Below are 25331 nucleotides of genomic sequence, written 5' to 3'. Positions count from 1 at the left end.
AACAGATGTTTGTATGTATTACTTTATTCTATGACACGTGTTTATTTAAAATAGCCTTTTATTTTAAGGCAAATCAAGTTAAAAGCAAATTTTGTTTTGAGAAGGAAATAACATTCAATACTGTTATGGTGCCATATTAAAACCGCATTATTAACCCCAAAGGCAGGCTGATATGAGTGTTGTACAATTTCATTTTGGATAATCACTATTAGTGAGCAGCAACGATTTGAAAACAAAAATGATCATAGTTAAAAGGCATTTTGAGCCCTGTCATTGAAAATAATCCATAAGAGTGCAATGCTTAAAAAAAAAACATTCAGAAAACAAACTTTGCAGCCATACAGATCAAAAGTCATTGTCATTGATGCCCGATAATGACATAAAAAAGAATGCCGTGTTCAAATCCAGTAATTACAGCAACAATAAAATGAACCTGATTTACATACGCTCATCAAAGCGGGTGATTGTGTGAATTCTTCATGCCCAGCCTCGCGTTGATAGAAATCTGTCAATCATGTCAAAAGACCTCGCCGGCTGGTCGTAAGGCAAAATATGTCCGCCGCCTCTGATGATGACCTGCGTGATAAAAAGTCTCTTTTTAAATTGAGTACTTATCCACTCCCGGGTCATGAGCTCACCTGGTTGAACTCCCCCACTTGTCTTACGTAACCGGCCACCTCCGTATCGCCGGGCTGAAGCTTCCAATGAAAGCGTGGCGCCGTCTTATAGTCATCCGCGCCGGTCCAGTTGACGGTGGGCAGGAACCGTTCGGTCAAAGGAGCCGCCACGATCACGTCCAGCTGACCGCTGTAGATCAAAACCTGCGTGCGAAGAGGACAGATGGTCTCAAAATACACAACTCTTCAAATCATTCATCAGTTTTGTTGGAGTCCTGACTTTGTAGTGGTCCATGAGCACGCCCAGCCAGGGCTTGATGCTCTTCATCACATCCTGCATCAGGTGCTTCTCCACCTGCGAGCCGTCGTGGAATTCAAGTTTGCCAACGTGGATGGCACGCCGCACCTGAGGGAGCGTCACGAAGGTGGAAAAGTACTCCTGGTCTTCGGGTTCCTGACGTAAAACATTCACAAATATGGAAATGCAGTGGACGCTTCATTAGGGACACCTGTGTATTTAAAAATCATTAGTTTTGATGACAAATATTTCCGTGTACCTGACATAACATGTAGTTGAAATAGTTGGTGCAGCCTGTTGCGTTCTGGAAGAAGGAAGGATACGGCGCCAAGTCACCATTCAGCAAGCTGTCAAAAACCTGACAGGACAAAGGAATGATTAAAAAAAAACATGGACTCCAAACATAAATCTGAATATCCTTATTTGAGTAGTTCCTTTCACGAGGTACCTTGAAAGCCTCAACCCACTTCTGCTGCTGGATGAGCACCACACCCAAGTCGGTCTGTTTGTTGACGTAGTCTTTCTGAACTTCGTCGATCATGCCCGTCTGGTACAAAAACTCACCGTAGCCACCCAGCATCTGACAGATATGAGTATGTCACATTCCCGTGGAAGACTTGTGACTCTCGCGTCGGCAGCTACGCACCACTTCGGGGTCGCACAGGCCGTCACCGATGGCCATGCCCTTGAAGTTGATTTTGACCTTGGCCGTGGGGTTGTTTTTATGGATGTAATAAGAGATGGCCGGAACGTATTTCCCCGCGTACGACTGCAGAGAGACACGGTTTTATTGTTGTTGGGTGAAACTGATTTCAAGAGCCAAACTTACCTCTCCGGTTGCATAGAAGTCATTGGACTGATACTCGGGAAAGAGTTGGAAGAACTGGATCAAAGCACTTGGAAAGCGACAGAATGGGGGGAAAAAAATTAATCAAAGTGAGAAAATGACAGTCACGGAATAAATGTTGCACCTGTACAGATCTCTGCCAACGTCATCCTGATTCTGTGCATAACCGCGGTCGTCGTCGGTGAAGCTGAAACCTGTCCCGACCTGAAACAAAAAACAATTTGAAATGTTCTATCGAGTGCAAAAATCCAAATATGCCACCTACTGGATTGTCAACGTATAAAACGGAATATTTCAAGGTCCAGGCGTAGTCCCTCAGATTCACTGCAATCGCACAAAAGTTATTGAACAGACACTTGCCAAAGTTATATGCTTTTTCTTACCTGTCATGTTTTTGGAAACCACATAAGGTCCATGTTCCACAAAGAGGCCAAACATAGAGGTCCCTCCAGGGCCCCCTTGCAGCCACAGCAGAATCGGGGCCTTTCCATCATGGCTGGATGGCTGGAAGAGTCACCCAAAACAACTTCAGCACCATCTTGTGGTTTGTTATGTAGCAAGATTTTTATGGCTCAAGTAAGAATGCTTGGAGTGAAAGGAATTTACCAGGAGTGCGGGGAAGAACCAGAAGAAGAGGTTACTGTTGTATTTCTTGTTGACAGTCAGGTAGCCGGCATAACTCTTCACGTTTTGGCCAGGCAGCTCCCCAACTGCACTTAATTTCCTGGCTGGAGCAAACAAACAATATATATATATATATCGCATTGTCGCTAGACGAAACGATATAGACACAATCTACCTTCGTCAATGGCACCCTTCTCCAGGTAAGGGGTGAGAAAGAGAGGAGCTCCGGGATCCACACCGTTGAGGCTGCTGACATTAAGTGACTTTCGGCAGAAAAAGGACGAGCATCGGCGAGTTTGGACTGGAACGTGAGCGGTCCAGAGTAGGAACAGGACACCCACGGTCTCGAGCCAAGCTCTGTCAGTGTTTACAAGTCCGTGCAAATGTTAAACGACACGCTCAAACGCGTGGTGTTGAAATTAAACGATTTAAAAAAAAAAAAAAAAAATGTCGGTGGAATTAAATGATGTCAAAATGTGGGTTAAAACTCACCTCATGTTTTTCTTTTCAACAAGACAGTCAATCGCGTAAAAGTGGAGACCGAGTCACATGATCAAAACCTAAAGCAACCTCACGTGATCGTTAAAGAACCACGTGATCGGCAATGTTTCGTTCCCGGAAATGCTTCCTCGCAGGACTTTCATAAGTACTTGACACCAAATTTGGGCTTTATCGATGTGGCAAAGGCCAATCTGTTTCTTTGTATCACGGTATCAAGCGTTGCCTTTTTGACTCAAGCAGCCATTTTTTTTCCCTTTTATTTAATTTTTAATTTATTTTACTTATTTTTTATTTGGGCAAATACATCAACATACATCCCTTACCATTTCATTTGATACTATATCATACATGACTTGTCGAAAAGGTTGACAGGTTGAAGCAATTCTGCTTATCAAGTCCCATTCAAGGAAAAAAAAAAATATATATATATATAATTTGATTTGAATACAGCAATTTCGATAATTCAACTGGAAGTTTGGTAACATGTTGATTCGAATGGGGAAAAAATGGACTGAGTTGGACAATTTGATTTGAATGCAACAGTAACAAGTTAATCAATTTTGGGAGTTTTGGAGTCACCCAGCTTATGAGATCCATTGCCTATGATACGGTTAGCGAGGTGCCGCTGTCAACATTTGCACACACCAACAGCCCAGTCACGACCCTGTATTGTAGACAACACGAGATTTCAAAGCACAAGTCACCATAGATTTCATATGGAATGCGACGCATTGTATTTTTGTTTCAAAAGGCTCTTCATCAGTTTATTTTTTATTTTTATTCCAGTATTTAACAGCAGCCACTGATAAGTGTGGCTTGCTTTTTAATGTGTTTCTTTGCAGGTGCTCAAAGATCAACAGTCGTTATTTTGTCTCAATCTGAATAGATTTAGTATGGTAAAAGGCTTGTGAAAGAAACAATTCATTCGTGTGGAAAGTGTCGGCTTTCTTGTGAATTCGTATTTGAACTTTAATGAGAGGTTCCAATGAATTGTGCTAGTGTTTCCCCAAACATCGTCTTTGGTTAGCACACGGAGTCCCCGTCCTGTCAAGTTGCTGGTTTCGTAATGCGTCAGCAGGTGTCTTCTTCGTCTCAAAGCTTTGCGTTTGATCCCCTTTGCGTCTTTGCGATGATGCGTGTATGACATTTCCAAGCGCCTTGTCGTTTCCAAAGGGCCGATGTCGTTTGCTTTGAAGGCCGAGCGTTGGGGGTATATACTACGCCTGAGCTCTGTTGGTTCAGTGTGGCACATAGTCCCGTCGGCTGAGTACTCGCTCTCTCTCTCTCGCGGAGCTTGTCGTTGTTGCACCTTTTTTTTGTACCTTGTCTTCCTTGGTTCCCTAATGGGCAGAAGAGTGCTAACCAGAAAGATGGCTTGGCTGATGTGGGCGCTCCTGATGTTCCGTCCGCGAGCTGATGCCAAGAAGGTTCACGTTTGGAAGCGCAGTACAGCTGAGATTCAAGTCAATGGCAAAGTAGGTGGAAATGTCACCCTGGCCACCGGGAAGGCAACGCTGGACGACTACACAAATATCGTATGGGTAATAATCGGCGACGGCCGGATTCTCTCCTACGCCATCAAAGACAAGACTGCTTCAGAAGCTAGTGGTCCCCAAACTCTCATTGGTGATCCCGGCTCAAACAATAAGCAGGGTGCAATCATCCATCAAAACCAAGGAGAGAGACAATCACTTACTCAAGAGGTCAAAGACGAAGCCACGAAACAAACGGACAAAACCGGCGAGAACGAAAAGAAGGAAGCCGACGAAGTGGGAACCACCGATGATAAAAAGGAGGGAAACAGCGACGCCATAGACAACCAATCATCAGACGAAAAACCCGTCGAGACAAAGAAGGCCGACGTTAAGCCAGACCCAGCAAATCCAAAACCGACAAACACCGTGTTGGGAACACCTCTAGACACTTGGAAACTCACCGAAGGGGCACTTTACAAAAAAGAGAAGATCCATTTTAACCCTAAGAACGGAGACCTGACTATCGGACCACTCAGCTTGACGGACGAGGCCAAGTACAAGGTCACCATGACACCCAAAAGTGGAAAGGCTGAGGAAAAGACTTTCACACTCAAAGTCACTGCCAGCGCGGGTCGCCGTTGCTCGCATTCCCTGCCGCTGTTGGTGATTTGCAGCATGAGCCTCACGTGGTTGTTGTAAACGACCAGAATCGGCTGAGCTCTCGTTCGTCCACATTGTCTTCCTGCTGCATCGGCAAATGACAGGAGGAGGACTTTCCATCTGAAGTGCAAGGAGCTGCATTTCAACTTAATTGCGTCTGGGTCCTTCTGAAGAAAAAAAATGCGTTCGGTCACCGTGTCTGTAACCAAGTGAGGTGACTTCTTCTTTTCTGTTTCGCTCAAATGATTGCACCCGGAAATTTGATTTCATATCATTTTGCATGTTTTCTTGACCTTTAATGTGTGCGTAATTGCTTGATTTTGCTGGAGAGCAATCCAAATTAAAATACTTTGTTCAATGCTTGGAATAAAATCTTTATGCGTGCAAATCCGCATTCCGCTTATTTGATGGGGCCGGCACTTATTTGGGAGTTGTTAGCCCCCGTGACGTCATCAGATGCGACGCAAAACTAGGGCCACTAGATGGCGCGATTACCCCTTCGATCTGAGATCGTTTTTAATGAGGTCGACCGAAAATGACATTTCAATTGGACGCGATATGAATACTTAGTCCAATTGGGTCGTAAAGTAATTTGTTTTTCTAATTTGATGGTGGCTCCTTTTTATTTTTTTCTTCCTGTGCAGCAAGTGCAACTTTCACTTTAAGAAGGCGCGTCTGAGCTTCTGCGGCGGCCAAGTGTGTTTATACGCTGCGAGCCTCCTGGAAGGAAGGGAAGGGAGGCACATGGAGGCAGCAGGCTGCCTGCTGCCGTACGTTTGCATCGGCAACCTGTAGACATGTGAGCCACGTTCGCTGGACCTTCTCGTGGTGGAGGAGGCGGTACGTCTCTCCCCTTAAGAAGAAGAACGGGGGGGGGGGGGAAGCCTACATTTGTTCGTTTCTTGCGCCACTCATCGGCGACCGTGCGCGCTCCGAGGATTTGATCGGCTGGCTCATTCATAGAAAAAGAAGACTGCGTCCGGTCCGGTCAGGTCCAAGCCGAGCGTCATGGAAGCACCGCCGGGTAGGAGGTTGCTGCTGCCGGGAGCGCACCTTGGCTGAGCGGCAGTGAAGGAGAGGAGGGGACGAGATGGCAGCGTCGAGTAATTCAAGCCTCTCTGGTTCGTCCGTGTCATCTGGTAAGAGTTGAAATGCACCGTCTTACATTTGTACATAGAGTATGGTAGCACATGAAATGTCTTCCTTATAACCTGTCTTATTTGTGCATACATGCATGCTCATGCTAAATTGGGACCAATCACATTCATAGTTTCCCACTTGGTGGTGGGCTGCAAGCAATGCTCATGTTTGGCAAGTGCACTTCACTTTCCATGCTTGGAAGTTCTCTGGGGTTGTGAAAACCCAAATATGCCACACAATACAGTGACATAGTGCATCTTGTATAATGAAACCTGTCCTGACCTGAAACAAAAACCAAAAGGCAATTTGGAATGTTCTATCAAGATCTAAATCTAGTTTTTAAATAATTTAACCAAAGTATTAGAAATACCGAAATATCGCTACCACTGTTTGGAGGTTGGAACGGAATAATTGCATTTCCATTCATTTCAATAGGAAACGTTAACTCAGTTTACAAACGTTTCTGCACCCGATGAAATTTATGGACCGAGATTCCGTTGTATATTGAAATAAGTATTTTGGCCTGCGCCAGAGTCACATTTTCCTGATGCGGTGCCCAGTAGGTGGGACAATCCGTCATTACCTGTTGACATAACTTGAGTTATAACATGTTTTAGGCAGCATTATTATTTATGCGTGGACCTCAGAAAGCAGCCACTTTGATACACGTTTTACTTTTTGGACTCCTGCCTTGCTTGCTTTAGAAGGAAACACTTTTCATTTCGAGGGCTGTCATTACCACTCGGCGTAATTATCAGAGGTTACTAGCTGCGTTGCCGCCAGCGATGGAGTGGTTGTCGCAAGGGTATGATTATTTTCAAGTCGAGCTTTTTGGCAGGCAGACTCAACATTTGAATAATCTCCACCACGCGGCAAAATGAATCCTGGCTGGTGCTGTTTGCTGACCCAAATCAGGCCGTCTGTTCTGGCTGCAAAAGAAATGCGTGTTTGGCTCACTCTGTCTCGCCAGCTCGTTGCGAGTACGGTTGAATAAAACGCGACACCCTGTCTCGGTGAAAACAAGAGTGCCATGGAATATGCACAGTCTTAGGTGAGAGCTGTTTATTTCAAACTGCATAATCCCAAATGTTGTTGGCATCGATACAAACAGGAGCATGCACACGACAATGCTCCATTTCCCACATGGCTCTCAAGAGAGAAATTATGTGATGGAGTAAAGAGAAAGAAAAAATACTGTGAGCTTCAGGATGTGAATGACAACATCGTTTAAAGAGATGGAATGAAATCCGAAGTGTTCTGCTCAACACCCCGCAGCACATGCGCCTGCTAAATACTGGTGGTCACCTCAAAAGTCTTTCCACTCATATTTTTCCTCCTTTCCGTTGAGGATCGTGTGAAACTGAATTTGTACATTACCGGGATTGTACAGTTAGCACAGAGGCTATCGAAATGTGGTAGGTCGTACCTGCCGGCTCGAATCGACACCAAGGCTTCGGTGCATTTTTTTTTTTTTTTGGACTTGGGTCATCATACAACAGATGGTCTCCCTACTGCTGAGATACACACACACAATAGCTTGGTTCTTCTACAAAGCTCTTTGTAGTAACAGTCACATGATTTTAGCAGCTTATAATGTGAAGTGAGTTTTTCAAGAACACGGCGTCCATGGAGGAAATGATAACGTTGAACCTTGCAGGATGACTGGACGCATTCCTCAGCTGCGTAGCTAATAACAAACATTCTGACCTTTTTGTACTATTTTGATTGCTCATATCTTGTTTTTTTTAAATCACATTCCCGGCATTGTAACGATAAATTATCAAATTTAAAAGTGGTGTCAAGTCTACTGACTGAAAGATTAATATAGATATATTCACAATATTCCTCAATTCTATTCATCATTTTGGATGTATCTGGAGCTAGAAAGCAAAGCGTGGAGAGTCTCTGTCACCGCAGTTGCTCAATGGGCCAATGAATCATTGCTAAATTGCTAACAGCCTGGAAAATATTTACACACTCTCCGCTCCCCTTTGTGGCAGTGTTTGTGGTTTTTTTCTAACACTATCTGTGCATATCTGAAAAATCTGGAAAATTTAGATTTTGAAACTCATATGATATTTTTCACATTTTTTAGAGAATTTTTTATTTTTATAGTTGCACTTTACTGAGTCTATATTATACACCCACAGGTCCCAAAAATGCAGGCCTGTTATCTTCATTCATCAAATATGCTCTTTGCCACTCGAGTAAACATGATTATTATTTTAATGAGCCCATGCGACTGTAGAAGAACTCGTCGGCGATGCGTCTAATTTGCATACAGCACTTGTTGCCTTTTGTCATACGTCGAGGCTCATTTCAGCGCTTACATAGGTTGTTTATATGTCATAAACTGACCCTTGCTTGCATAACTTTGTACATTTTCTGTCCCCACGTCGGCTTGTTTTGTACAGATGTTCAACATTATCGCTGCAGTTACATTCTGAAAATAAAGCACTTGCTCAGCAACAGGCAGCCAAACGACTCGCTTCAAATGATTTCATCACTGGGGAAGTGCAAAACAAAATGAGCTCAGTCGATCTTTGCGACACAACTGCTTATTCATAGAGTCTGAACAGTTCAATGATTTGCAATTATGTGCTTTAAACCAGAGGTCCCCAACCACCGGGGCGCGGACCAGTACCGGTCCGTGGATCAATTGGTACCGGGCCACCAAGCCGCACAGAAAAAAATAAAATAAAAAATAAACAAATAAATATACATATATATATATATATGTATATATATTATACATTATATATATATATATATATATATATTTTTTTTTTTTTATCGACGATCAATTCAGGTCAAGATGCTCGTCCCGGTCACGTGACATGTTTCCCCCAGTCGAGTCCGCAAAGCTAGCAAAAATGAGTAAGAATTTATTTTGAAAAATATAAAACATTTGGCGATTCTCTCTCAATTACTTCCGTCGGCGCATCTGTGTCTCTTGACACAGGTTAATTCGGTCAAGACGCTCGTTCCGGTCACGTGACATGCCACACCTGTCGAGCCCGCGAAGCTAGCAAAAAAATTAGCAAGAAACAGAGATGTTTGGAAAGCTTCTTCGGAAAGGGAAAACAACCCAATGAGGAGACGGAAGATGAAGAAGCTACGACTTCTAAGAAAAGGAAAGATGCATTTAATTTCTGGAATCCTACTTAATATATGGATTTATCGCCACAATTTCTGGAATCCATATATTAATATGGATTTATCGCCACAAGTGATGCGCCGAGTGGTGACAGGCTAGCTAACGAGGCAATGAAGCTTTCCAAACTGCTTCGGCACATGGAGACCAAGCATCCTGCATTAAAAGACAAACCTTCGGAATTGTTTGAAAGAAAAAGACGTGAACAAGAAGGGCATTGTCTCCGATTACGCCTAGATTGGACCAGCTCGATTCTGAGAAACAAGCTGAGTGCTCCCACTGATTCAACGTAATGGTGAGTTTTATTTTCATGTTGTTTATATTTGTTTTTATGCCAGTCGTATCATTTTATTCCATCGTGTTCATATATTTATTATAAATGTATTATTTATGTAAAGGCCGGTCCGCGAAAATATTTCTGACACGTAACCGGTCCGTGGAGCAAAAAAGGTTGGGGACCACTTCTTTAAACCACTGATTAAATTTATGAGTTTCATTTTCATTGTGCACAGGCATAAATTACAAATACCAGAATTAGTATTACTTTCAAGATCATGATTGTCATGATTAGTACTAGAAGCGGAGTGAATCATTTTGTGAACATGTGCGCACACTGCCCCCTGGTGGGCATTGTTGTTACTACACTTTGCACGTCAATACAATCCTCGAAACAGATGTTTGTATGTATTACTTTATTCTATGACACGTGTTTATTTAAAATAGCCTTTTATTTTAAGGCAAATCAAGTTAAAAGCAAATTTTGTTTTGAGAAGGAAATAACATTCAATACTGTTATGGTGCCATATTAAAACCGCATTATTAACCCCAAAGGCAGGCTGATATGAGTGTTGTACAATTTCATTTTGGATAATCACTATTAGTGAGCAGCAACGATTTGAAAACAGAAATGATCATAGTTAAAAGGCATTTTGAGCCCTGTCATTGAAAATAATCCATAAGAGTGCAATGCTTAAAAAAAAAACATTCAGAAAACAAACTTTGCAGCCATACAGATCAAAAGTCATTGTCATTGATGCCCGATAATGACATAAAAAAGAATGCCGTGTTCAAATCCAGTAATTACAGCAACAATAAAATGAACCTGATTTACATACGCTCATCAAAGCGGGTGATTGTGTGAATTCTTCATGCCCAGCCTCGCGTTGATAGAAATCTGTCAATCATGTCAAAAGACCTCGCCGGCTGGTCGTAAGGCAAAATATGTCCGCCGCCTCTGATGATGACCTGCGTGATAAAAAGTCTCTTTTTAAATTGAGTACTTATCCACTCCCGGGTCATGAGCTCACCTGGTTGAACTCCCCACTTGTCTTACGTAACCGGCCACCTCCGTATCGCCGGGCTGAAGCTTCCAATGAAAGCGTGGCGCCGTCTTATAGTCATCCGCGCCGGTCCAGTTGACGGTGGGCAGGAACCGTTCGGTCAAAGGAGCCGCCACGATCACGTCCAGCTGACCGCTGTAGATCAAAACCTGCGTGTGAAGGAGGACAGATGGTCTCAAAATACACAACTCTTCAAATCATTCATCAGTTTTGTTGGAGTCCTGACTTTGTAGTGGTCCATGAGCACGCCCAGCCAGGGCTTGATGCTCTTCATCACATCCTGCATCAGGTGCTTCTCCACCTGCGAGCCGTCGTGGAATTCAAGTTTGCCAACGTGGATGGCACGCCGCACCTGAGGGAGCGTCACGAAGGTGGAAAAGTACTCCTGGTCTTCGGGTTCCTGACGTAAAACATTCACAAATATGGAAATGCAGTGGACGCTTCATTAGGGACACCTGTGTATTTAAAAATCATTATTGTTTTGATGACAAATATTTCCGTGTACCTGACATAACATGTAGTTGAAATAGTTGGTGCAGCCTGTTGCGTTCTGGAAGAAGGAAGGATACGGCGCCAAGTCACCATTCAGCAAGCTGTCAAAAACCTGACAGGACAAAGGAATGATTAAAAAAAAAAAACACAAATCTGAATATCCTTATTTGAGTAGTTCCTTTCACGAGGTACCTTGAAAGCCTCAACCCACTTCTGCTGCTGGATGAGCACCACACCCAAGTCGGTCTGTTTGTTGACGTAGTCTTTCTGAACTTCGTCGATCATGCCCGTCTGGTACAAAAACTCACCGTAGCCACCCAGCATCTGACAGATATGAGAATGTCACATTCCCGTGGAAGACTTGTGACTCTCGCGTCGGCAGCTACGCACCACTTCGGGGTCGCACAGGCCGTCACCGATGGCCATGCCCTTGAAGTTGATTTTGACCTTGGCCGTGGGGTTGTTTTTATGGATGTAATAAGAGATGGCCGGAACGTATTTCCCCGCGTACGACTGCAGAGACGCACGGTTTTATTATTGTTGGATGAAACTGATTTCAAAAAGCCAAACTTACCTCTCCGGTTGCATAGAAGTCGTTGGACTGATACTCGGGAAAGAGTTGGAAGAACTGGATCAAAGCACTTGGAAAGCGACAGAATGGGGGGGGGGGGGGGGGGGGGGGGAAATAAATCAAAGTGAGAAAATGACAGTCACGGAATAAATGTTGCACCTGTACAGATCTCTGCCAACGTCATCCTGATTCTGTGCATAACCGCGGTCGTCGTCGGTGAAGCTGAAACCTGTCCCGACCTGAAACAAAAAACAATTTGAAATGTTCTATCGAGTGCAAAAATCCAAATATGCCACCTACTGGATTGTCAACGTATAAAACGGAATATTTCAAGGTCCAGGCGTAGTCCCTCAGGTTCACTGCAATCGCACAAAAGTTATTGAACAGACACTTGCCAAAGTTATATGCTTTTTCTTACCTGTCATGTTTTTGGAAACCACATAAGGTCCATGTTCCACAAAGAGGCCAAACATAGAGGTCCCTCCAGGGCCCCCTTGCAGCCACAGCAGAATCGGGGCCTTTCCATCATGGCTGGATGGCTGGAAGAGTCACCCAAAACAACTTCAGCACCATCTTGTGGTTTGTTATGTAGCAAGATTTTTATGGCTCAAGTAAGAATGCTTGGAGTGAAAGGAATTTACCAGGAGTGCGGGGAAGAACCAGAAGAAGAGGTTACTGTTGTATTTCTTGTTGACAGTCAGGTAGCCGGCATAACTCTTCACGTTTTGGCCAGGCAGCTCCCCAACTGCACTTAATTTCCTGGCTGGAGCAAACAAACAATATATATATATATATCGCATTGTCGATAGACGAAACGATATAGACACAATCTACCTTCGTCAATGGCACCCTTCTCCAGGTAAGGGGTGAGAAAGAGAGGAGCTCCGGGATCCACACCGTTGAGGCTGCTGACATTAAGTGACTTTCGGCAGAAAAAGGACGAGCATCGGCGAGTTTGGACTGGAACGTGAGCGGTCCAGAGTAGGAACAGGACACCCACGGTCTCGAGCCAAGCTCTGTCAGTGTTTACAAGTCCGTGCAAATGTTAAACGACACGCTCAAACGCGTGGTGTTGAAATTAAACGATTTAAAAAAAAAAAAAAAAATGTCGGTGGAATTAAATGATGTCAAAATGTGGGTTAAAACTCACCTCATGTTTTTCTTTTCAACAAGACAGTCAATCGCGTAAAAGTGGAGACCGAGTCACATGATCAAAACCTAAAGCAACCTCACGTGATCGTTAAAGAACCACGTGATCGGCAATGTTTCGTTCCCGGAAATGCTTCCTCGCAGGACTTTCATAAGTACTTGACACCAAATTTGGGCTTTATCGATGTGGCAAAGGCCAATCTGTTTCTTTGTATCACGGTATCAAGCGTTGCCTTTTTGACTCAAGCAGCCATTTTTTTCCCTTTATTTAATTTTTAATTTATTTTACTTATTTTTATTTGGGCAAATACATCAACATACATCCCTTACCATTTCATTTGATACTATATCATACATGACTTGTCGAAAAGGTTGACAGGTTGAAGCAATTCTGCTTATCAAGTCCCATTCAAGGAAAAAAAAAAATATATATATATAATTTGATTTGAATACAGCAATTTCGATAATTCAACTGGAAGTTTGGTAACATGTTGATTCGAATGGGGAAAAAATGGACTGAGTTGGACAATTTGATTTGAATGCAACAGTAACAAGTTAATCAATTTTGGGAGTTTTGGAGTCACCCAGCTTATGAGATCCATTGCCTATGATACGGTTAGCGAGGTGCCGCTGTCAACATTTGCACACACCAACAGCCCAGTCACGACCCTGTATTGTAGACAACACGAGATTTCAAAGCACAAGTCACCATAGATTTCATATGGAATGCGACGCATTGTATTTTTGTTTCAAAAGGCTCTTCATCAGTTTATTTTTTATTTTTATTCCAGTATTTAACAGCAGCCACTGATAAGTGTGGCTTGCTTTTAATGTGTTTCTTTGCAGGTGCTCAAAGATCAACAGTCGTTATTTTGTCTCAATCTGAATAGATTTAGTATGGTAAAAGGCTTGTGAAAGAAACAATTCATTCGTGTGGAAAGTGTCGGCTTTCTTGTGAATTCGTATTTGAACTTTAATGAGAGGTTCCAATGAATTGTGCTAGTGTTTCCCCAAACATCGTCTTTGGTTAGCACACGGAGTCCCCGTCCTGTCAAGTTGCTGGTTTCGTAATGCGTCAGCAGGTGTCTTCTTCGTCTCAAAGCTTTGCGTTTGATCCCCTTTGCGTCTTTGCGATGATGCGTGTATGACATTTCCAAGCGCCTTGTCGTTTCCAAAGGGCCGATGTCGTTTGCTTTGAAGGCCGAGCGTTGGGGGTATATACTACGCCTGAGCTCTGTTGGTTCAGTGTGGCACATAGTCCCGTCGGCTGAGTACTCGCTCTCTCTCTCTCGCGGAGCTTGTCGTTGTTGCACCTTTTTTTTGTACCTTGTCTTCCTTGGTTCCCTAATGGGCAGAAGAGTGCTAACCAGAAAGATGGCTTGGCTGATGTGGGCGCTCCTGATGTTCCGTCCGCGAGCTGATGCCAAGAAGGTTCACGTTTGGAAGCGCAGTACAGCTGAGATTCAAGTCAATGGCAAAGTAGGTGGAAATGTCACCCTGGCCACCGGGAAGGCAACGCTGGACGACTACACAAATATCGTATGGGTAATAATCGGCGACGGCCGGATTCTCTCCTACGCCATCAAAGACAAGACTGCTTCAGAAGCTAGTGGTCCCCAAACTCTCATTGGTGATCCCGGCTCAAACAATAAGCAGGGTGCAATCATCCATCAAAACCAAGGAGAGAGACAATCACTTACTCAAGAGGTCAAAGACGAAGCCGCGAAACCAACGGACAAAGCCGACGAGGGAGAAAAGAAGGAAGCCGACGAAGTGGGAACCAACGAGGAAAAAAAGGAGGGAAACGGCGAGGCCATAGACAACCAATCATCAGACGAAAAACCCGTCGAGACAAAGAAGGCCGACGTTAAGCCAGACCCAGCAAATCCAAAACCGACAAACACCGTGTTGGGAACACCTCTAGACACTTGGAAACTCACCGAAGGGGCACTTTACAAAAAAGAGAAGATCCATTTTAACCCTAAGAACGGAGACCTGACTATCGGACCACTCAGCTTGACGGACGAGGCCAAGTACAAGGTCACCATGACACCCAAAAGTGGAAAGGCTGAGGAAAAGACTTTCACACTCAAAGTCACTGCCAGCGCGGGTCGCCGTTGCTCGCATTCCCTGCCGCTGTTGGTGATTTGCAGCATGAGCCTCACGTGGTTGTTGTAAACGACCAGAATCGGCTGAGCTCTCGTTCGTCCACATTGTCTTCCTGCTGCATCGGCAAATGACAGGAGGAGGACTTTCCATCTGAAGTGCAAGGAGCTGCATTTCAACTTAATTGCGTCTGGGTCCTTCTGAAGAAAAAAAAATGCGTTCGGTCACCGTGTCTGTAACCAAGTGAGGTGACTTCTTCTTTTCTGTTTCGCTCAAATGATTGCACCCGGAAATTTGATTTCATATCATTTTGCATGTTTTCTTGACCTTTAATGTGTGCGTAATTGCTTGATTTTGCTGGAGAGCAATCCAAATTAAAATACTTTGTTCAATGCTTGGAATAAAATCTTTATGCGTGCAAATCCGCATTCCGCTTATTTGATGGGGCCGGCACTTATTTGGGAGTTGTTAGCCCCCGTGACGTCATCAGATGCGACGCAAAACTAGGGCCACTAGATGGCGCGATTACCCCTTCGATCTGAGATAGTTTTTAATGAGGTCGACCGAAAATGACATTTCAATTGGACGCGATATGAATACTTAGTCCAATTGGGTCGTAAAGTAATTTGTTTTTCTAATTTGATGGTGGCTCCTTTTTATTTTTTTCTTCCTGTGCAGCAAGTGCAACTTTCACTTTAAGAAGGCGCGTCTGAGCTTCTGCGGCGGCCAAGTGTGTTTATACGCTGCGAGCCTCCTGGAAGGAAGGGAAGGGAGGCACATGGAGGCAGCAGGCTGCCTGCTGCCGTACGTTTGCATCGGCAACCTGTAGACATGTGAGCCACGTTCGCTGGACCTTCTCGTGGTGGAGGAGGCGGTACGTCTCTCCCCTTAAGAAGAAGAACGGGGGGGGGGGGGAAGCCTACATTTGTTCGTTTCTTGCGCCACTCATCGGCGACCGTGCGCGCTCCGAGGATTTGATCGGCTGGCTCATTCATAGAAAAAGAAGACTGCGTCCGGTCCGGTCAGGTCCAAGCCGAGCGTCATGGAAGCACCGCCGGGTAGGAGGTTGCTGCTGCCGGGAGCGCACCTTGGCTGAGCGGCAGTGAAGGAGAGGAGGGGACGAGATGGCAGCGTCGAGTAATTCAAGCCTCTCTGGTTCGTCCGTGTCATCTGGTAAGAGTTGAAATGCACCGTCTTACATTTGTACATAGAGTATAGTAGCACGTGAAATGTCTTCCTTATAACCTGTCTTATTTGTGCATACATGCATGCTCATGCTAAATTGGGACCAATCACATTCATAGTTTCCCACTTGGTGGTGGGCTGCAAGCAATGCTCATGTTTGGCAAGTGCACTTCACTTTCCATGCTTGGAAGTTCTCTGGGGTTGTGAAAACCCAAATATGCCACACAATACAGTGACATAGTGCATCTTGTATAATGAAACCTGTCCTGACCTGTAACAAAAACCAAAAGGCAATTTGGAATGTTCTATCAAGATCTAAATCTAGGTTTTAAATAATTTAACCAAAGTATTAGAAATACCGAAATATCGCTACCACTGTTTGGAGGTTGGAACGGAATAATTGCATTTCCATTCATTTCAATAGGAAACGTTAACTCAGTTTACAAACGTTTCTGCACCCGATGAAATTTATGGACCGAGATTCCGTTGTATATTGAAATAAGTATTTTGGCCTGCGCCAGAGTCACATTTTCCTGATGCGGTGCCCAGTAGGTGGGACAATCCGTCATTACCTGTTGACATAACTTGAGTTATAACATGTTTTAGGCCGCATTATTATTTATGCGTGGACCTCAGAAAGCAGCCACTTTGATACACGTTTTACTTTTTGGACTCCTGCCTTGCTTGCTTTAGAAGGAAACACTTTTCATTTCGAGGGCTGTCATTACCACTCGGCGTAATTATCAGAGGTTACTAGCTGCGTTGCCGCCAGCGATGGAGTGGTTGTCGCAAGGGTATGATTATTTTCAAGTCGAGCTTTTTGGCAGGCAGACTCAACATTTGAATAATCTCCACCACGCGGCAAAATGAATCCTGGCTGGTGCTGTTTGCTGACCCAAATCAGGCCGTCTGTTCTGGCTGCAAAAGAAATGCGTGTTTGGCTCACTCTGTCTCGCCAGCTCGTTGCGAGTACGGTTGAATAAAACGCGACACCCTGTCTCGGTGAAAACAAGAGTGCCATGGAATATGCACAGTCTTAGGTGAGAGCTGTTTATTTCAAACTGCATAATCCCAAATGTTGTTGGCATCGATACAAACAGGAGCATGCACACGACAATGCTCCATTTCCCACATGGCTCTCAAGAGAGAAATTATGTGATGGAGTAAAGAGAAAGAAAAAATACTGTGAGCTTCAGGATGTGAATGACAACATCGTTTAAAGAGATGGAATGAAATCCGAAGTGTTCTGCTCAACACCCCGCAGCACATGCGCCTGCTAAATACTGGTGGTCACCTCAAAAGTCTTTCCACTCATATTTTTCCTCCTTTCCGTTGAGGATCGTGTGAAACTGAATTTGTACATTACCGGGATTGTACAGTTAGCACAGAGGCTATCGAAATGTGGTAGGTCGTACCTGCCGGCTCGAATCGACACCAAGGCTTCGGTGCATTTTTTTTTTTTTTGGACTTGGGTCATCATACAACAGATGGTCTCCCTACTGCTGAGATACACACACACAATAGCTTGGTTCTTCTACAAAGCTCTTTGTAGTAACAGTCACATGATTTTAGCAGCTTATAATGTGAAGTGAGTTTTTCAAGAACACGGCGTCCATGGAGGAAATGATAACGTTGAACCTTGCAGGATGACTGGACGCATTCCTCAGCTGCGTAGCTAATAACAAACATTCTGACCTTTTTGTACTATTTTGATTGCTCATATCTTGTTTTTTTAAATCACATTCCCGGCATTGTAACGATAAATTATCAAATTTAAAAGTGGTGTCAAGTCTACTGACTGAAAGATTAATATAGATATATTCACAATATTCCTCAATTCTATTCATCATTTTGGATGTATCTGGAGCTAGAAAGCAAAGCGTGGAGAGTCTCTGTCACCGCAGTTGCTCAATGGGCCAATGAATCATTGCTAAATTGCTAACAGCCTGGAAAATATTTACACACTCTCCGCTCCCCTTTGTGGCAGTGTTTGTGGTTTTTTTCTAACACTATCTGTGCATATCTGAAAAATCTGGAAAATTTAGATTTTGAAACTCATATGATATTTTTCACATTTTTAGAGAATTTTTATTTTTATAGTTGCACTTTACTGAGTCTATATTATACACCCACAGGTCCCAAAAATGCAGGCCTGTTATCTTCATTCATCAAATATGCTCTTTGCCACTCGAGTAAACATGATTATTATTTTAATGAGCCCATGCGACTGTAGAAGAACTCGTCGGCGATGCGTCTAATTTGCATACAGCACTTGTTGCCTTTTGTCATACGTCGAGGCTCATTTCAGCGCTTACATAGGTTGTTATATGTCATAAACTGACCCTTGCTTGCATAACTTTGTACATTTTCTGTCCCCACGTCGGCTTGTTTTGTACAGATGTTCAACATTATCGCTGCAGTTACATTCTGAAAATAAAGCACTTGCTCAGCAACAGGCAGCCAAACGACTCGCTTCAAATGATTTCATCACTGGGGAAGTGCAAAACAAAATGAGCTCAGTCGATCTTTGCGACACAACTGCTTATTCATAGAGTCTGAACAGTTCAATGATTTGCAATTATGTGCTTTAAACCAGAGGTCCCCAACCACCGGGGCGCGGACCAGTACCGGTCCGTGGATCAATTGGTACCGGGGCCACCAAGCCGCACAGAAAAAAAAAAAAAAAAAAATAAACAAATAAATATACATATATATATATATATGTATATATATTATACATTATATATATATATATATATATATATATTTTTTTTTTTTATCGACGATCAATTCAGGTCAAGATGCTCGTCCCGGTCACGTGACATGTTTCCCCCAGTCGAGTCCGCAAAGCTAGCAAAAATGAGTAAGAATTTATTTTGAAAAATATAAAACATTTGGCGATTCTCTCTCAATTACTTCCGTCGGCGCATCTGTGTCTCTTGACACAGGTTAATTCGGTCAAGACGCTCGTTCCGGTCACGTGACATGCCACACCTGTCGAGCCCGCGAAGCTAGCAAAAAAATTAGCAAGAAACAGAGATGTTTGGAAAGCTTCTTCGGAAAGGGAAAACAACCCAATGAGGAGACGGAAGATGAAGAAGCTACGACTTCTAAGAAAAGGAAAGATGCATTTAATTTCTGGAATCCTACTTAATATATGGATTTATCGCCACAATTTCTGGAATCCATATATTAATATGGATTTATCGCCACAAGTGATGCGCCGAGTGGTGACAGGCTAGCTAACGAGGCAATGAAGCTTTCCAAACTGCTTCGGCACATGGAGACCAAGCATCCTGCATTAAAAGACAAACCTTCGGAATTGTTTGAAAGAAAAAGACGTGAACAAGAAGGGCATTGTCTCCGATTACGCCTAGATTGGACCAGCTCGATTCTGAGAAACAAGCTGAGTGCTCCCACTGATTCAACGTAATGGTGAGTTTTATTTTCATGTTGTTTATATTTGTTTTTATGCCAGTCGTATCATTTTATTCCATCGTGTTCATATATTTATTATAAATGTATTATTTATGTAAAGGCCGGTCCGCGAAAATATTTCTGACACGTAACCGGTCCGTGGAGCAAAAAAGGTTGGGGACCACTTCTTTAAACCACTGATTAAATTTATGAGTTTCATTTTCATTGTGCACAGGCATAAATTACAAAGACCAGAATTAGTATTACTTTCAAGATCATGATTGTCATGATTAGTACTAGAAGCGGAGTGAATCATTTTGTGAACATGTGCGCACACTGCCCCCTGGTGGGCATTGTTGTTACTACACTTTGCACGTCAATACAATCCTCGAAACAGATGTTTGTATGTATTACTTTATTCTATGACACGTGTTTATTTAAAATAGCCTTTTATTTTAAGGCAAATCAAGTTAAAAGCAAATTTTGTTTGAGAAGGAAATAACATTCAATACTGTTATGGTGCCATATTAAACCGCATTATTAACCCCAAAGGCAGGCTGATATGAGTGTTGTACAATTTCATTTTGGATAATCACTATTAGTGAGCAGCAACGATTTGAAAACAGAAATGATCATAGTTAAAGGCATTTTGAGCCCTGTCATTGAAAATAATCCATAAGAGTGCAATGCTTAAAAAAAAAACATTCAGAAAACAAACTTTGCAGCCATACAGATCAAAAGTCATTGTCATTGATGCCCGATAATGACATAAAAAAGAATGCCGTGTTCAAATCCAGTAATTACAGCAACAATAAAATGAACCTGATTTACATACGCTCATCAAAGCGGGTGATTGTGTGAATTCTTCATGCCCAGCCTCGCGTTGATAGAAATCTGTCAATCATGTCAAAAGACCTCGCCGGCTGGTCGTAAGGCAAAATATGTCCGCCGCCTCTGATGATGACCTGCGTGATAAAAAGTCTCTTTTTAAATTGAGTACTTATCCACTCCCGGGTCATGAGCTCACCTGGTTGAACTCCCCCACTTGTCTTACGTAACCGGCCACCTCCGTATCGCCGGGCTGAAGCTTCCAATGAAAGCGTGGCGCCGTCTTATAGTCATCCGCGCCGGTCCAGTTGACGGTGGGCAGGAACCGTTCGGTCAAAGGAGCCGCCACGATCACGTCCAGCTGACCGCTGTAGATCAAAACCTGCGTGTGAAGGAGGACAGATGGTCTCAAAATACACAACTCTTCAAATCATTCATCAGTTTTGTTGGAGTCCTGACTTTGTAGTGGTCCATGAGCACGCCCAGCCAGGGCTTGATGCTCTTCATCACATCCTGCATCAGGTGCTTCTCCACCTGCGAGCCGTCGTGGAATTCAAGTTTGCCAACGTGGATGGCACGCCGCACCTGAGGGAGCGTCACGAAGGTGGAAAAGTACTCCTGGTCTTCGGGTTCCTGACGTAAAACATTCACAAATATGGAAATGCAGTGGACGCTTCATTAGGGACACCTGTGTATTTAAAAATCATTATTGTTTTGATGACAATATTTCCGTGTACCTGACATAACATGTAGTTGAAATAGTTGGTGCAGCCTGTTGCGTTCTGGAAGAAGGAAGGATACGGCGCCAAGTCACCATTCAGCAAGCTGTCAAAAACCTGACAGGACAAAGGAATGATTAAAAAAAAAAACACAAATCTGAATATCCTTATTTGAGTAGTTCCTTTCACGAGGTACCTTGAAAGCCTCAACCCACTTCTGCTGCTGGATGAGCACCACACCCAAGTCGGTCTGTTTGTTGACGTAGTCTTTCTGAACTTCGTCGATCATGCCCGTCTGGTACAAAAACTCACCGTAGCCACCCAGCATCTGACAGATATGAGAATGTCACATTCCCGTGGAAGACTTGTGACTCTCGCGTCGGCAGCTACGCACCACTTCGGGGTCGCACAGGCCGTCACCGATGGCCATGCCCTTGAAGTTGATTTTGACCTTGGCCGTGGGGTTGTTTTTATGGATGTAATAAGAGATGGCCGGAACGTATTTCCCCGCGTACGACTGCAGAGACGCACGGTTTTATTATTGTTGGATGAAACTGATTTCAAAAAGCCAAACTTACCTCTCCGGTTGCATAGAAGTCGTTGGACTGATACTCGGGAAAGAGTTGGAAGAACTGGATCAAAGCACTTGGAAAGCGACAGAATGGGGGGGGGGGGGGGGGGGGGGGGGGGGGGGAAATAAATCAAAGTGAGAAAATGACAGTCACGGAATAAATGTTGCACCTGTACAGATCTCTGCCAACGTCATCCTGATTCTGTGCATAACCGCGGTCGTCGTCGGTGAAGCTGAAACCTGTCCCGACCTGAAACAAAAAACAATTTGAAATGTTCTATCGAGTGCAAAAATCCAAATATGCCACCTACTGATTGTCAACGTATAAAACGGAATATTTCAAGGTCCAGGCGTAGTCCCTCAGGTTCACTGCAATCGCACAAAAGTTATTGAACAGACACTTGCCAAAGTTATATGCTTTTTCTTACCTGTCATGTTTTTGGAAACCACATAAGGTCCATGTTCCACAAAGAGGCCAAACATAGAGGTCCCTCCAGGGCCCCCTTGCAGCCACAGCAGAATCGGGGCCTTTCCATCATGGCTGGATGGCTGGAAGAGTCACCCAAAACAACTTCAGCACCATCTTGTGGTTTGTTATGTAGCAAGATTTTTATGGCTCAAGTAAGAATGCTTGGAGTGAAAGGAATTTACCAGGAGTGCGGGGAAGAACCAGAAGAAGAGGTTACTGTTGTATTTCTTGTTGACAGTCAGGTAGCCGCATAACTCTTCACGTTTGGCCAGGCAGCTCCCCAACTGCACTTAATTTCCTGGCTGGAGCAAACAAACAATATATATATATATATCGCATTGTCGATAGACGAAACGATATAGACACAATCTACCTTCGTCAATGGCACCCTTCTCCAGGTAAGGGGGTGAGAAAGAGAGGAGCTCCGGGATCCACACCGTTGAGGCTGCTGACATTAAGTGACTTTCGGCAGAAAAGGACGAGCATCGGCGAGTTTGGACTGGAACGTGAGCGGTCCAGAGTAGGAACAGGACACCCACGGTCCTCGAGCCAAGCTCTGTCAGTGTTTACAAGTCCGTGCAAATGTTAAACGACACGCTCAAACGCGTGGTGTTGAAATTAAACGATTTAAAAAAAAAAAAAAAAATGTCGGTGGAATTAAATGATGTCAAAATGTGGGTTAAAACTCACCTCATGTTTTTCTTTTCAACAAGACAGTCAATCGCGTAAAAGTGGAGACCGAGTCACATGATCAAAACCTAAAGCAACCTCACGTGATCGTTAAAGAACCACGTGATCGGCAATGTTTCGTTCCCGGAAATGCTTCCTCGCAGGACTTTCATAAGTACTTGACACCAAATTTGGGCTTTATCGATGTGGCAAAGGCCAATCGGTTTCTTTGTATCACGGTATCAAGCGTTGCCTTTTTGACTCAAGCAGCCATTTTTTCCCTTTATTTAATTTTTAATTTATTTTATTTTTTATTTGGGCAAATACATCAACATACATCCCTTACCATTTCATTTGATACTATACATGATACATGTCTTGTCGAAAAGGTTGACAGGTTGAAGCAATTCTGCTTATCAAGTCCCATTCAAGAAAAAAAAAAAATATATATATAATTTGATTTGAATACAGCAATTTCGATAATTCAACTGGAAGTTTGGTAACATGTTGATTCGAATGGGAAAAAATGGACTGAGTTGGACAATTTGATTTGAATGCAACAGTAACAAGTTAATCAATTTTGGGAGTTTTGGAGTCACCCAGCTTATGAGATCCATTGCCTATGATACAGTTAGCGAGGTGCCGCTGTCAACATTTGCACACACCAACAGCCCAGTCACGACCCTGTATTGTAGACAACACGAGATTTCAAAGCACAAGTCACCATAGATTTCATATGGAATGCGACGCATTGTATTTTTGTTTCAAAAGGCTCTTCATCAGTTTATTTTTTATTTTTATTCCAGTATTTAACAGCAGCCACTGATAGTGTGGCTTGCTTCTTAATGTGTTTCTTTGCAGGTGCTCAAAGATCAACAGTCGTTATTTTGTCTCAATCTGAATAGATTTAGTATGGTAAAAGGCTTGTGAAAGAAACAATTCATTCGTGTGGAAAGTGTCGGCTTTCTTGTGAATTCGTATTTGAACTTTAATGAGAGGTTCCAATGAATTGTGCTAGTGTTTCCCCAAACATCGTCTTTGGTTAGCACACGGAGTCCCCGTCCTGTCAAGTTGCTGGTTTCGTAATGCGTCAGCAGGTGTCTTCTTCGTCTCAAAGCTTTGCGTTTGATCCCCTTTGCGTCTTTGCGATGATGCGTGTATGACATTTCCAAGCGCCTTGTCGTTTCCAAAGGGCCGATGTCGTTTGCTTTGAAGGCCGAGCGTTGGGGGTATATACTACGCCTGAGCTCTGTTGGTTCAGTGTGGCACATAGTCCCGTCGGCTGAGTACTCGCTCTCTCTCTCTCGCGGAGCTTGTCGTTGTTGCACCTTTTTTTGTACCTTGTCTTCCTTGGTTCCCTAATGGGCAGAAGAGTGCTAACCAGAAAGATGGCTTGGCTGATGTGGGCGCTCCTGATGTTCCGTCCGCGAGCTGATGCCAAGAAGGTTCACGTTTGGAAGCGCAGTACAGCTGAGATTCAAGTCAATGGCAAAGTAGGTGGAAATGTCACCCTGGCCACCGGGAAGGCAACGCTGGACGACTACACAAATATCGTATGGGTAATAATCGGCGACGGCCGGATTCTCTCCTACGCCATCAAAGACAAGACTGCTTCAGAAGCTAGTGGTCCCCAAACTCTCATTGGTGATCCCGGCTCAAACAATAAGCAGGGTGCAATCATCCATCAAAACCAAGGAGAGAGACAATCACTTACTCAAGAGGTCAAAGACGAAGCCACGAAACAAACGGACAAAACCGGCGAGAACGAAAAGAAGGAAGCCGACGAAGTGGGAACCACCGATGATAAAAAGGAGGGAAACAGCGACGCCATAGACAACCAATCATCAGACGAAAAAACCCGTCGAGACAAAGAAGGCCGACGTTAAGCCAGACCCAGCAAATCCAAAACCGACAAACACCGTGTTGGGAACACCTCTAGACACTTGGAAACTCACCGAAGGGGCACTTTACAAAAAAGAGAAGATCCATTTTAACCCTAAGAACGGAGACCTGACTATCGGACCACTCAGCTTGACGGACGAGGCCAAGTACAAGGTCACCATGACACCCAAAGTGGAAAGGCTGAGGAAAAGACTTTCACACTCAAAGTCACTGCCAGCGCGGGTCGCCGTTGCTCGCATTCCCTGCCGCTGTTGGTGATTTGCAGCATGAGCCTCACGTGGTTGTTGTAAACGACCAGAATCGGCTGAGCTCTCGTTCGTCCACATTGTCTTCCTGCTGCATCGGCAAATGACAGGAGGAGGACTTTCCATCTGAAGTGCAAGGAGCTGCATTTCAACTTAATTGCGTCTGGGTCCTTCTGAAGAAAAAAAAAATGCGTTCGGTCACCGTGTCTGTAACCAAGTGAGGTTGACTTCTTCTTTTCTGTTTCGCTCAAATGATTGCACCCGAAATTTGATTTCATATCATTTTGCATGTTTTCTTGACCTTTAATGTGTGCGTAATTGCTTGATTTTGCTGGAGAGCAATCCAAATTAA

At 43.8% G+C, this 25331-nt stretch overlaps 2 protein-coding genes and 1 pseudogene across 3 annotated transcripts; all 3 read right to left on the bottom strand.

Annotated features, from left to right (window-relative positions):
- Positions 1 to 6: 6 nt before the first annotated feature.
- On the bottom strand, positions 7 to 2997 carry LOC119136313 (probable serine carboxypeptidase CPVL). The gene is made up of 13 exons (XM_037274688.1): positions 2879 to 2997; positions 2562 to 2743; positions 2369 to 2490; positions 2146 to 2266; positions 2028 to 2086; positions 1887 to 1966; positions 1745 to 1811; positions 1562 to 1684; positions 1364 to 1495; positions 1175 to 1273; positions 898 to 1071; positions 639 to 821; positions 7 to 576 (listed from the first exon to the last, which is right to left on the bottom strand). Exons 1-13 carry the CDS (start codon positions 2881 to 2883, stop codon positions 478 to 480), a joined length of 1446 nt encoding a protein of 481 aa, XP_037130583.1. The 5' UTR covers positions 2884 to 2997; the 3' UTR covers positions 7 to 477.
- A 6994-nt stretch (positions 2998 to 9991) lies between these two features.
- On the bottom strand, positions 9992 to 12988 carry LOC119136159 (probable serine carboxypeptidase CPVL). Of its 2 annotated transcripts, none has more exons than XM_037274447.1 (13): positions 12870 to 12988; positions 12554 to 12735; positions 12361 to 12482; positions 12138 to 12258; positions 12020 to 12078; positions 11879 to 11958; positions 11723 to 11789; positions 11539 to 11661; positions 11341 to 11472; positions 11162 to 11260; positions 10883 to 11056; positions 10624 to 10805; positions 9992 to 10561 (listed from the first exon to the last, which is right to left on the bottom strand). In XM_037274447.1, the coding sequence occupies exons 1-13, from the start codon at positions 12872 to 12874 to the stop codon at positions 10498 to 10500; spliced, it is 1410 nt and encodes a 469-aa protein (XP_037130342.1). In that variant the 5' UTR covers positions 12875 to 12988; the 3' UTR covers positions 9992 to 10497. The 2 variants fall into 2 exon arrangements, with proteins under 2 accessions (XP_037130342.1, XP_037130343.1); XM_037274448.1 differs by having other exon boundaries at positions 9992 to 10569; positions 10631 to 10805.
- Positions 12989 to 20290: 7302 nt separating this feature from the next.
- Positions 20291 to 23584, bottom strand: LOC119135822 (annotated as a pseudogene).
- Between the last annotated feature and the right edge of the window lie 1747 nt (positions 23585 to 25331).

The sequence above is a fragment of the Syngnathus acus genome, chromosome 16 (genome assembly GCF_901709675.1).
Source record: "Syngnathus acus chromosome 16, fSynAcu1.2, whole genome shotgun sequence".
NCBI lineage: Eukaryota > Metazoa > Chordata > Actinopteri > Syngnathiformes > Syngnathidae > Syngnathus > Syngnathus acus.
This window is presented reverse-complemented; position numbering and strand designations above follow the sequence as displayed.

Coding starts and splice junctions, on each gene's coding strand:
- LOC119136313 (XM_037274688.1), bottom strand. Junction 2,491..2,561: donor GAAGGGTGCCATTGACGAAG/GTAGATTGTGTC, acceptor TGTTTGCTCCAG/CCAGGAAATTAAGTGCAGTT. Junction 2,267..2,368: donor GGTTCTTCCCCGCACTCCTG/GTAAATTCCTTT, acceptor TGACTCTTCCAG/CCATCCAGCCATGATGGAAA.
- LOC119136159 (XM_037274448.1), bottom strand. Junction 11,959..12,019: donor TTTTATACGTTGACAATCCA/GTAGGTGGCATA, acceptor TTTTTGTTTCAG/GTCGGGACAGGTTTCAGCTT. Junction 11,473..11,538: donor GCCTGTGCGACCCCGAAGTG/GTGCGTAGCTGC, acceptor CATATCTGTCAG/ATGCTGGGTGGCTACGGTGA.